At 42.4% G+C, this 13,343-nt stretch overlaps 1 protein-coding gene across 1 annotated transcript in view; it reads right to left on the reverse strand.

Moving 5' to 3' along the window:
• Positions 1-13,343, reverse strand: part of LOC149124946 (protein transport protein Sec24B-like) — a 153,622-nt gene that overhangs the window by 8,396 nt on the left and 131,883 nt on the right. Inside the window, exons 4-8 of the mRNA XM_089302218.1 lie at positions 12,755-12,900; positions 6,184-6,294; positions 2,363-2,538; positions 1,318-1,455; positions 439-530 (exon numbers count right to left, since the gene is read on the reverse strand). Of these exons, the coding sequence (XP_089158344.1) occupies positions 439-530; positions 1,318-1,455; positions 2,363-2,538; positions 6,184-6,294; positions 12,755-12,900 (663 nt within the window). The remainder of the gene's footprint in view (positions 1-438; positions 531-1,317; positions 1,456-2,362; positions 2,539-6,183; positions 6,295-12,754; positions 12,901-13,343) is intronic.

Here is a 13,343-nt window from a genome sequence, read left to right on the forward strand (position 1 = left end):
GGCTGCTCTGTCTCGAAGCCATCTTGACCACTCCGACACCCTTCATCACTACCCGTGCCCTGTGACTTGTCCTAAACTCCTGAACTCCAATCATTAACAGGACTTTCTCGCTCAAGTTATAATCTCTTGAAGTTCCTGTGAATTTTATGACTCTACATGGTAGCAACCTTGAAGACAGGAATTTAACTTTGTAACACTTCTCTGCATACATGTAATCCAGGACACTGAGCACTCCATTTTAATGAGATTTATTTATTTATGATAATATGATGTGCATCTGGGAAAATCTAAAGTTAAATAATCTCTTGTGCCAGTTACTTAGTGCCTCTCAATTCCTAATCCAACTTTCACGGTCAGCTCTGTGGTCACAGAGCTGGATTTTATGTTTCTCTTTTTGCCAGGTGGAACAGTGTTGAGCTTTGTTAATAGGGTGCTTACAGAGCCACAGTCCATGAGGAAAGCACCTTCTCTGCAGACAGTTTTTGAAGAGGTGGCTGAGGTACAACCCTGTCATTAACATGAATTGCACCCTGAAAGAAAAATAACAATGTGAATGCGTTTACATTACTATCAATAGTTTGTGTGCTAATGCCCACTAACTCTCTTTATTAAATATGGGAACATGCTACTTGAGAACTTGATGGCATGCAAAAATATTATACATTACCACATTGGCTCAAACATACTCAACCTAAAAAAGTAAAAGCATGAGTATATAAAATGATCTGTTATTTATTTCCTTCCTTTTTGGGGTATAATGTATCCCCTTTTGGGGAAGTAGTAATATAATTGCTGAATTAGAAATATGAATAATACTCTGCTGCATATCAAATTGCTTCTTACGTTTATCTAGTAACAAAAGGCTATGTTTGAAGTTAATACTAATTTCAAAGAATATAGTTTTAACCCAAGGAAGAAAAAAGACACTACATGTTTGTACCTGAAAAGTATTATTGGATACCGGATTTTTTACTTTAAAATCAAAATTACAATCTGATGTCAGACAATCATTATCTACAAAATATAAATGGAAATTAACACTCTACAACTTAGGTGTGTAATAAGTATTAAAACCAAACCCACAAAATAAATTATTTCCCAAATGAAACTATTTTTGAAACCTCAGTAACTATTGATATTACCAGAGAGTGTTATCAGCCAATCAGATCCATAGCTAGTGTCCTTACTTAATACATTACTACCGTGGAGGGGACAGGAATAGAAAAAACTATTGAAAATAAATTATTATTACCTTTGCTGTAAAACAGAGATACTCGAACACGTTCAAATTTTTCAAATGCACACTGAAATGCATACCTCATCTGTCAATCTGTCTATCCTGTATAAGTTGGGATGAATCATTTTCATTAGATGAACAAGTGGCTGAGACTTTATCTGACACATGGCATACACACGATCATCTAGGCGTGTGCTTGTACATGTTCTAAAGGCTTTCTGCAAGGAAAAAGACATGTTTTCAAGTAAAACAAAAACATAGTGGGAAAATATTAAAATAAGTACCATTAATCATGGGAAAAGCATGTCCTTCACATCAGACAGACTTGGATACTATTCTTAGCTCTGAAATCATCAGAAGAACAAGATAATAATGCTCACCTCTCTAGGCGGCTGTAAGGATTAACTAAGAGTATCTATTAAAAGTGCCCGAGACAAAAGAAGGATGCTCTGTAAATGTTAGATCCTTTTCTTAGTGCCTCTCTCCAGAAGCAAATGGCACAAGTGGGTTATGATGGCTCACTTGGCTAATCCTCCACCCATGGTGCTGGCACCCCGGGTTCTAGTCCTGGTTGGGGCGCCAGGTACTAGTCCCAGTTGCTCCTCTTCCAGTCCAGCTCTCTGCTGTGGCACAGGAGGGCAGCGGAGGATGGCCCAAGTGCTTGGGTCCCTGCACCCGCATGGGAGACCGGGAGGAAGCACCCGGCTCCAGGCTTTGGATCGGCACAGCACCGGCTATAGTGGCACGGCCATTAGGGGAGTGAACCAACGGAAGGAAAACCTTTCTCTCTGTCTCTCTCTCACTGTCTATAACACACACACACACTCTCTCTTTCTCTCACTGTCTTACTCTGCCTGTCAAAAAATAAAAAAATAAAAAAAAACACAAGTGGGTATGACCGTAACATTATTCAAACTGCTCACACATGTTAAAGAGGCAGAGGATATGGTTTCACGAGGTCACTGTATACCCATATACAATCATTTTCCACTGAATTTTTTGGCTACTCTTCAAAACTTCCAATGCTAAAGTCCATTATCCTTTAGTATTAAAAAATAGCAATACAGATTTTATTTAACATATGTATCTGAGACAGAAAATCTTTATCAAATATAACAGAGCTACCTGTTTGAGAAGTACCAAAACATAGAGTGGAAACAATTTGAGGAAGTTGGGTGCAATCAGTGCAGAGTGCTGAAAATTTGAAACAATTGAGCCATATGCAGACAATGAATCCACTACTGCATTCACTAAGGCGTCTCTTGCATCTGACAGACTTGATGACACTGATCGATCCACAGCTGTAAAGGAATGAAAATGGACAAAGGTTTAAATATCACATTCCAATAAGCTCTGTAAAAGACAGAATATGCATTATTTAATAAGTCGTCTGCTCCCTCATTTGAAGTATTATTTTATTTATTTGAAAGTCAGAGTTACACAGAAAGAGGAGAGGCAGAGAGAGAAAGAAGTCTTCCATTCCTGATTCACTCCCCAAATGACCACAATGGCCAAAGCTGAGCTTATCCGAAGCCAGGAGCCAGGAGCTTCCTCCTGGTCTCCCACCTGGATGCAGCGGCTCAAGGGCTTGGGCCACCTTCTACTGCTTTCCCAGGCCATAGCAGAGAGCTGGATCAGAACAGGAGCAGCCAGGACTCAAACCGGCACCCATATGGAATGCCGGCGCTGCAGACTGCGGCTTTAACCCACTGTGTCACAGTGCTGGCCCCATTTTTCTAAACCAAATCTGAGTAAATCTGAAAATCACAGTAAGTTTAGATTCTTTCGGAGTCTTTTTGATTTAATCTGTTAAGCATAAAACCAGTTAGCCACTATTCATATTAAGGGTAGATTCATATACTTCTGAGAAAGCCCTGGGGATGTTTCTATTACTCAAATGGAAATCACATGTATAATAAATACATCATTGAATAATCACAATCAATGTACATTCTCCAACCTAAGTTATCCCTTGTGATTCTCTAAATTTTCTTTACAAAGCAATCCAGATCAACAAATAAAACATGAGAACATGGGGCTGACATTGTGGTATCACAAGTAAAGCCATCATTTGCAGTCCTGGAATTCTATATAAAAGTGCCAGTTCAAGTCCTGGATTTGCCACTTCTGATCTAGCTTCCTGCCTATGTGCCTTGAAAAGCACAGGAAGATGACCCAAGTATTTGGGCCTCTGCCAACCACATAGGAGACCAGGGTGGAGTTCTGGCTTCTGGTTGCCACCTGGCCCACACCTGGCTTTTGCAGCCATTTAAAGAGAGATTAAGTGGATGCAGCATCTCTTTGTCTGCCTCTCCCTCTCCATCTGTTCCTCAGCCAAAGAAATCAAAACCAATTAAAAAAAAAAAAAGAGCAAACTGAAGAACACAGGTTTTCATGCAGTCATTGAAGAAATAGGTATCAATGGGAAAATTATTTTTCTCTAAAATCCTCTTATTAAAACAGAGACAATCTATATAAAAATCCAGTACTAAAATAATCAGTTATGGTATAATTCAAAATCTAGATTTAATTGCTGTTTTTCTCCAGGACTACTTGGGAAAAAATTTTACTTCGTTCATGTCTAAATTCATATATAAGGTAAATTCATTAAAAACAAAACACTCAGTGTTGTTAAGTATTAACTTTCCAAAGGATTTTTCTATCTTGCATATAGTGACACGTTTTTGACTACAGTTCCATGGTGGTTATACGTAAAATGCATAGCCATGTAATTACTACCATCAAGATACACAACAGTTTCATCACCCCAAAAATATCCCTCTGTAGTGCCTCTTCACAGCAAAACCCTCCCCATGTCCCCAACCCTGGAAATCACTAACATAATCTCCGTCCAATTGTCTCGTTTCCTGAATGTTAGATAAATGGTATCATATATACATAGTCCTTGGAGAGTACTGCTTCTTTACACTTAGCACAATGCCTTTGAGAGTCATCCATGTTTAGATATTGATAGTTCATTCTTGTTTTAAAAAATATTGCTTGAGGTGGGTGCTGCGGCTCACTTGGCTAATTCTCCACCTGCTGCAGCGCCAGCACCCTGGGTTCTAGTCCCGGTTGGGGTGCCGGATTCTGTCCCGGTTGCTCCTCTTCCAGCCCAGCTCTCTGCTGTGGCCCAGGAGGGCAGTGGAGAATGGCCCAGGTGGTTGCACCCTGCACCTGCATAGGAGGCCAGGAGGAAGCACCTGGCTCCTGGCTTTGGTTCGGCCCAGTGCGCCGGCCATAGCGGCCATTTGGGGGATGAACCAACGGAAAAAGGAAGACCTTTCTCTCTGTCTCTCTGTCTCTCTGTCTCTGTCTCTCTCTCACTGTCTTACTCTGCCTGTCAAAAAATAAAAATAAAAATATTGCTTGAGGGGCTGGCACTGTGGCACAACAAGCTAAGCTGCTGCCTACAGTGCCAACGTCCAATACTGGAGTGCTGGTTTCAGTCCTGACTGCTCTGCTTCCCTGCAGCTACCTACTAATGTGCCTGGGAAATAAAGCAGCAGCAGATGACCCAGGTACTTGGACTCCTACTACCCATGTGGCAGATCTGGAAGTAGCTTTGGGCTCCTGGCTTCAGTGCAGACCAGCCCTGGCTGTGGTGGCCATTTGGGAAGTAAAACAGCAGATGGATGATCTCCTGCTCAGTCTCTCTGCCTCTGTCACTCTCCCCTTCAAATAAATAAATCTAATAATGAATTAATTAAATAAATGTATTAGTAACAGGCGAAAAACAGAGACAAAGAGCTCCCATATGCTGCTTTACTCTGCAAATGCACACAGCAGACAGGGTGGGCCAGGGCCCAAGCAGGAGCCAGAAACTCACTGAGTCTTCCACCTAAGTGGCAGGTACGCAATGACTTAGGCCATCACTGCTGCCTCCCAGCATCTGTATTAGCAGGCAGGCAGAGTCAGAAACTGGAGCCAGGTGTTCCAATGTGGGATGCAGGCGGTTTTTTTTTTTTTTTTTGACAGGCAGAGTGGACAGTGAGAGAGACAGAGAGAAAGGTCTTCCTTTGCCGTTGGTTCACCCTCCAATGGCCGCCACGGCTGGCACGCTGCCACCGGCACACCGCGCTGATCCAATGGCAGGAGCCAGGTGCTTCTCCTGGTCTCCCATGGGGTGCAGGGCCCAAGCACTTGGGCCATCCTCCACTGCATTCCCTGGCTACAGCAGAGAGCTGGCCTGGAAGAGGGGCAACTGGGACAGAATCCGGTGCCCCAATTGGGACTAGAACCTGGTGTGCTGGTGCTGCAAGGCGGATGATTAGCCTAGTGAGCTGCGGCACCGGCTCAGGATGCAAGCATCTTAACCACAATATCAAATGCTCTTCCCTGGTTCATTTCTTTTCATTGCTGAGTATTCCATTCTATGGCTAAAAAATACTCTCATTAGTTGAGTCCATCAGGTTTTCACCAGTTTTCAATTATTCTGAATCCCCTAAAAGATTTTTACATTAAGAATGAACATAAAATATAAGAACAGTTTAGGGGACTGGTGCCGTGGCATTGTGGGCTAAGCCTTGGCCTGTAGCACTGGTAACCCACAGGGGCACTGTTTCTAGTCTTGGCTGCCCCACTTCCCATCCAGCTCCCTGCTAACAGCCTGGGAAATAAATGGAAGATGGCCCACATGGTTGGGCCCCTGCATCCATGTGGGAGACCAGAAAGAAGCTCCTGGCTCCTGGCTTCAGCTCGACCCAGCTCCAGCAGTTGCAGCCATTTGGGGATTGAACCAGTGGATGGAAGACTTCTCTGTAACTTGGCCTCTCAAATAAATAAATAATTTTTTTTAAAAAAGAGAACAGCTTAATTCATAACATTAAAAGGAAAATGTAAAACATACTTTTTAAATAAGGAGTTTATAGGATGAAAAAATCAGCTGTGTTTCAGTTTTTAGGACAGAAAAATTTATTTCACCTGTTCCGTTATGTTTTACTCACCCATATTTGCTAGAAGGCAGATGGCAGCTTGAACATCCACTCCTGCATATACATCTGCTAGTGAACTTACCACTGGCAAACAAAGCATATGCACTCTAATTCTCTGCTCACCTAAACAAAATGATGAACAGATGCCATTGCACAATATATTAAACCAAGAGAGGGACAAAAAGAACAGATCAAAATTTTACTCAAGTTATTCTGACTAGATGAGTTCACCCACAGGATTTTGAAATGTAAAAAAGTTTACAACTAATATGTTTTAAAGAAAAATGAACTCTCTCAATATCTGAAGACACATGATGAATCTATACTGTATTTCATTTCTAGCTGGGCATTAGGTTCTAGTTTTTATTTTAATTTCATAATAATTATACCCAACAGACATTTTAGACTGTCAAATAGCAGATGAAGACCTGAATTGCTATAGTTTTCTATTTTATAGGGAGCAAGAAATATTGCAAAGGATGGCACAGCTGGATTTACCACAAGTTTCAACCAGAAATAATTGATCCTAGAGAATGCAAGTCTTCTACAAATGAAAAGAGTATGTTACTAAAGACTCAAAAGTGAGCATTAAGAAAGGACAGAAGAAACTAGCAGAACTTATATTTGATTAATGCAAATGCCATTACTTGGTACTGTGCATTCATTTTTTTCCACACCCGAAAGAGTGTGTGTCTATTCCTGTGCAGGCTATATTTCATTTCTGTTAACATTACCTTTGCTTGATGTATACAATAGGGCTGTTTGAAAGCACACTAAGGAAGTATCTGTCAAACTTTCTTCAATTGACAACTGCACTGCAAACTCAGCATCAGGACTGATGTTGGCAAGGGATAACAAGTCAGTGGCTCGGACAAAGAAGTTTCCATGAAAAGTGTGCATTGAAAGACTTAGGAGGAGAAAGCTCAATATGAAAGAGAAAGTAACAACATTTCACCTAAGCTAAAGTTACTTTTTTAAAAAAATTATTAGTTTCATTTCAGTTGAAAGGCAGAGATAGAGACAGAAACAGATCTTCCACCTGCTGGTTCACTCCCCATATGCCTGCAATGGCCAGGGTTGGGCCAAGCAGAAGCCAGAAACCCAGAATTCAAATCTGGTAGCCCATATGGGTGTCAGGGATCAAAATACCCGAGCCATGATCTGCTGCCTCCCATAGTGTAAATCAGCAGGAAGCCAGAATCAGAAGTGGAGCTGGAATTCAACCCAGGATTTCCAATACGTGATGCTAGCAACCCAAGTGGCATCTTAACCACGGCTCCAAATACCAGCCCCCTGAAGATTTTTTTAAAAAAGATTTCTTTATTTGAAAGGGAGAGTCAAATACACACACACACACACACACACACACACAGAGAGAGAGAGAGAGAGAGAGAGAGAGAGAGAAGGACAGAGTCAGAGAGATCTTCTATATGCTGGTTCATTTCCCAAATGGCTGCAATAGTTAGGGCTGGGCCAGGGCAAAGTCAGGAGCCTAGAACTCCATCTGGGTTTCCCACATGAGTGGCAGGGGCCTAAGTACTTGGGCCACCTTCTGCTACTTTCTCAGGAGCATTAGCAGAGAGCTGAAGAGAAGCAGAGCGGTCATGACTCAAACCAGCACTGCGAGACAGAACGCCGGCCTCACGAGCAGCAGCTCGGTTTGCTGTGCCACAACACTGGCTCCTAAATTTACTTTCTAAAGTCAAAGATGCTTCTCACTTTGAACCAAAAGAATCTCAGGAGAGTAAAGTTAGAGTGTAGGCAGAAGGTTCCAAAATACTAATTAAGTTAGTATTATGTTAGTTTACAGGCACTTAGAAAGTCCACCATCTATCTTTTATTGATTAACCACTATATGTTCACAATAAAATGGGAAAAATAAAGCATTAGTAAATTTTTAATATTTGAGTTAATTAGATTTGGGTCTAGCATAGATATCCAGTTACCATTTGAACACCATTTCCATTTGAAAATATTCTTTGAATACCAACTCTGGACACTGGTATCAAGTCTCTTCCCACTATACTGTCAACTTGTTCCCTGACCCCATAGAGAGAGAGAGAGAGGGAGAGATGGAGAGAGATTGATTCCAGCAATAGCAGCAATATACACAAGATATTTGCCATGGATATTCAAGCGACAGGTAACATGTAAGTAAGCTGCCACAGTTTTTAATGTATATGAATATCAAAAACTCTCATTCTTTTACTTTTCTTAGACCCAGGACATGTGTTAAATTAAATTAAAATAACAGGAATACATCAATTAAAAGAAAAGAGATTTGCACATTTTGGAAAGCCAGAGCTAAGCAGAACAATATTGCCTGAATATCTACAGTAGTCAACTTTTTCTGTATCAAAATACATTACTTTTTAAAATAATCAAAGAAGGTTGTGGTCTGGCACAGTGGTCAAGTCACTGCTTGGGATACATAAACCCCACATCAGAGGCTCTGTGTTTGAGTTTTGGCTCCACTTCATATACAACTTCCTATAATTTAAATGTTAGAAGATCGCAGATGATGGCTCAAGTAGTTGTGTACCTGGCATCCACGGAGGAGACATGGTTTCAGTTCTAGGCTCCTGGCTTTGGCCTGGCCCAAAACTAGCTATTGTGGGCATCTGGAGAATGAATCAACATAGGGAAGATCTCTGTCTCACGCTGCATTTCAAATAAATAAATAAATAAATAAAAATAATCAAAAAATATGAATCATTATTTCCGATGTAGCACCAGGCACTTAATAGTTACTCTTAGCTTGTAAGATTGTCCAACAAAAACTAGTTCACTGAAACTCATGAAAAATCAAAAAAGGGTCCTGCCACATCACTTGCAAAATATAGCATCACATTGTCACAGTCTCTGAACCACAGGACAGCATTGTGCTATCCTCTGGCTTCTTTTCAAATTAAAAATTCCTCAGAGGCAAGGCTATTTGGCGCATATACAGCATATACAGAACATTAGCTAACAATATCTTCTAGGGCTAAGGCTGATCACAGCCTGGAGTCTGAATTGGCTTTCTTTTTTTCCTACTTTTTTAGTTTATTTTTATTCTTTTACTTTTCATTTCATTTGCAAGATAGTACTTTCAACCGGTATTTTTTTTTTATTTTTTATTTTTATTTTTTGACAGGCAGAGTTAGACAGTGAGAGAGAGAGAGAGACAGAGAGAAAGGTCTTCCTTTTCTATTGGTTCAAACTCCAATGGCCGCTACGGCCGGCACACTGTGCCGATCCAAAGCCAGGAGCCAGGAGCCAGGAACTTCCTCCTGGTCTCCCATGCAGGTGCAGGGCCCAAGGACCTGGGCCATCCTCCACTGCAGTCCCGGGCAACAGCAGAGAGCTGGACTGGAAAAGGAGCAACTGGGACAGGACCGGAGCCCCAACCGGGACTAGAACCCAGGGTGCCGGCACCGCAGGCAGAGGATTAGCCTAGTGAGCTGCAGCGCCGGCCTCAACCAGTATTCTGCACAAAATTTTATGTTGGTTTCCAAGTGTATATTTAATGAAGAAATTTTTAAAAGGAAGCCTGTTTGTAGCACATAATTTTTTAAAATGTTAGATGGTTTGACATAAAAGTTAGCACTAAAATCAAATAGGTTTGAAACTGAGAATTTAAAATGAATATTCAATGGTGAAAAAATTATAATATTTAGTAAATGAAAAGCTAAAACACTAGTTACTTCTACTGTATTTAGAGGAATATTATTATAGTACATATTTAAAAAATCAGTGTAACCAGTTTTTTTTTTTTTAAACAACTGAAATCCCTTTTACAGCTAAGTTTTTTTCACCCCCACTCCAGAATATTCCTTCAATTTGGAATCAGCAACTGAAAAAGCATTTCCAAAAGCCATGAATACAGAACACCAGGATTCTGGTGAAAACAGCAACAGCACTCTCAGGATTCTGGTGCCTAGTGAAAACAGCACAGTGAGAACACATGCAAGCAGTAGACTCCACAGTGACTGCTGTCCTGTGCCCTTTTAGGTCCTGACTGCTACAGTGCTTTCCATTTTCTCAGAGAAGGAGATACCTTCTTTGTCAGACCTTCTGCAGCAGAGACCTCAGTTTGAATCCCCACTCTGCTAAATTTAGCAGTTTCTGTGATCACAGGTAAATGATATTTCACTTGTGCAGGACACAGTTAATCAGTAAAATGGACTGATTATCTCTGCTTTGCAGGATTGCTGAGAAGGATCAATTGAGCTAAGAACACAATCTCATGTTGGTAATGAGCACTAGTATTTTTCCATGTACCATTTGCTAGACACTATTCTAAATTTATGATGAATATCTTGAACCTTCAAAACAAGTACATAGAATTGTCACTACTATTACTTTCTTCTTACAAAAGAGTAAACTGAGACTCAGTTGAGAAACTTGCCTAAGGGCACAAAGCTGGTAAATGACAAAGTCAGAATTTGAAACAAAACAAAACAAAGAAAGAAGCTAGAAAAACCAACCAAAAACCCAGAGAGACAGCTCTTTTGTGCTTATTGGCACACAGCAGGTGCTCAGGCATGTCAGGAATTATTAAAATGTAACTGCACTTACTTGAAAACTCGGGAATTTTTTAGACTATGCTATATTTAATAAAAAATTAAACAAGATGATAGGAGAAAAGCCATAAATGCCGCATCTATTTTCATCTCCCTTTTCTCAATCTAAGCGAATAAAAATTTCAACAACTGCACCTTCCTGAAAGTAGAACAAAAAGTAGAACAAATTAACATTAGATGAAATAACACATTTTTGAAATCTGCAAAATAAGGACCAGGAGATAGAAAAGTGTACATAGGAACTGAATAAACAATAGTGTTAAATGTAAAAAAAAATCAGGGCCTGGGAGCAATAACCCCTCAGTAGCATTGAACACTCACTGCACTCAAATCTTGGTTCCTAAAGTACCCTTCCCCTCTAAAGCAACCAAGACTTAGAGAAATGCTCACTCCAAGGTTGAAGCAAAGGTTAAGTAGCAAATGAGCTAGGGGCATTATGGTAGCCTAAAAGAATGTAAAGCAAAGGCTGAACGATTCATGGAACTATCTTAAGATAATGGAGCTAGTGTGAAGGAGCTACTACTGGCCAAATATGGCCAAATATTAAAATAACTCATGTCAGTAATGAATTATAATCCACTGAATAAAACAAAAAGTAATCAATCAATTTGCACCTAAAGAAATCAACAAAAGAGAAGGAAAAGAATTTGTTACAATAAAACCCCAACTCATCAATATAGAATATCAGAGGTTAAAAATCAAACCTAATGGGTGATATTTTAGGAAAGAACAATATTACTTACAAAGTCTTAAACCCTTCTCTGCAATTAGTTATTAATTTCAAGGAGGAGAAATGGTGGAGAAACCTGGCAGGTAACACCTTATTTATCAAATGATCAACAGTATTCTCATCAAGATGGGAAAAAAAGCTGTTATTTTGTGCCTCAGAAAGGATACTCGGGCAATGCCAATGATAACGCTACCCTAAAGGGCATAATCTGAATCCAATCACAAGGAAACATCAGATACACCCAATTTGCAGGATAGTGTGCCCCCCCCCCAAAAAAAAAACCTAGCCTGTGTTCTTTGAAATGTCAGGGTTAAGAAACAGAATGGGGCCGGTGCCGCGGCTCACTAGGCTAATCCTCCGCCTAGGGGCGCCGGCACACCGGGTTCTAGTCCCCGTCGGGGCGCCAGATTCTGGCCCGGTTGCCCCTCTTCCAGGCCAGCTCTCTGCTGTGGCCAGGGAGTGCAGTGGAGGATGGCCCAGGTGCTTGGGCCCTGCACCCCATGGGAGACCAGGAGAAGCACCTGGCTCCTGCCTTCGATCAGCGCGGTGTGCCGGCAGCAGTGCGCTGGCTGCGGCGGCCATTGGAGGGTGAACCAATGGCAAAAGGAAGACCTTTCTCTCTCTCTCTCTCTCTTTCTCTCTCTCTCTCTCACTGTCCACTCTGTCTGTAAAAAAAAAATAAAAAAATAAAGCAATAAAGTAATATTGCAACTAACAAAGTGATTCTGCCTGCAGGTGCTGTGGGGTTTGCTGGGGACTCCTCACTCACCCAGCACAGCCACCACCCTGTGGCTAGTGAGTAAGCAATCACTATTTTCTCCTGTCTTTAGATGCCTGTGCATGGTTCCAACTGTTCCTGCAGGGGCATTCCATCGCACCGCAGGTGGAACTGGGAGGCTGAGAAATGTCACCTCCCTGGGGTCTGCAGAGAACCCACTTTCCTAATCACCACAACTACCACAAGATCAAGTGTGACAGAGAGAAGCACCTGTGCCAGCAAGCACAGCCCACCCATCACACCCATCGTGTCTACCCTCACACGGCACAGACTCACGTGGCCCTCAGCCCATATCTCCACTACATTTTTGCTCAGAGAAGGAACTGAGGAAACTGGCAAGATGTGCCACAGTCCTGCCTTCAGAGTCCCAACTCCAGATTGCCCAGTGGAGTTGGGGCCAAGCTGAAAATCGGGCAATCCCTAAAGGTCTAGGCTTGGGCCCAGCAGAGACACATGCACCCAGGCCAGTCGAGGCTCCAGGACCCTCCCCTGTGCCCCGCACTCACTCACCGATCATGCAGCTGCCTTGTGCCCTCAGGGCCAAGCACGACAGAGCAACCGGGCATCCAGCTCTGGCCAGGCATGTGGAGCAGCTGATGACACTGTGTACAGGTGGGATGCCTCCTCTCCAGCAGCTGCTGCGATGTACCTGGAGCCTGAACAAAGTTTGAAAGAGTCAGGAATGGGGCAGAGGGTCTGTGTCCCAGCTTGGCCCCGCTGTGCCCCTTGCTACCCTGCACATCCCTATGCTCCCATGGTAGCACGCCTCTCCACCAGCCAAGCTGCAGACCCTCTGGCAGACACGCTCCTGTGTGGGTTTGTCTTCAAGACACTGGCTGACCAAGGAAGGCCAGGTGCCCACAGAAGGCTCACAGATACTCACATGCCTGACAGCCAAGAGCCGCAGTCCCTTGGCCCCTCCCTCCTCACCTGGGGGCCACTGGGACTTGCAGCCCTGGCTCACCAGCTGTGGGAGGCCAGCCCCTTGATCAAGCTTAGCGCACATGCTCAAAGACTGGAACCCCAGAGCTTCTGCAGGATGTCTGCATAGCTCGTGCCTGGGGCCCTATCCTTTCCAAAGCAATAGTAGACAAAACAT

Source organism: Oryctolagus cuniculus, chromosome 8, assembly GCF_051225735.1.
Source record: "Oryctolagus cuniculus isolate XC-2025 breed Fujian yellow rabbit chromosome 8, ASM5122573v1, whole genome shotgun sequence".
NCBI classification, from domain to species: domain Eukaryota; kingdom Metazoa; phylum Chordata; class Mammalia; order Lagomorpha; family Leporidae; genus Oryctolagus; species Oryctolagus cuniculus.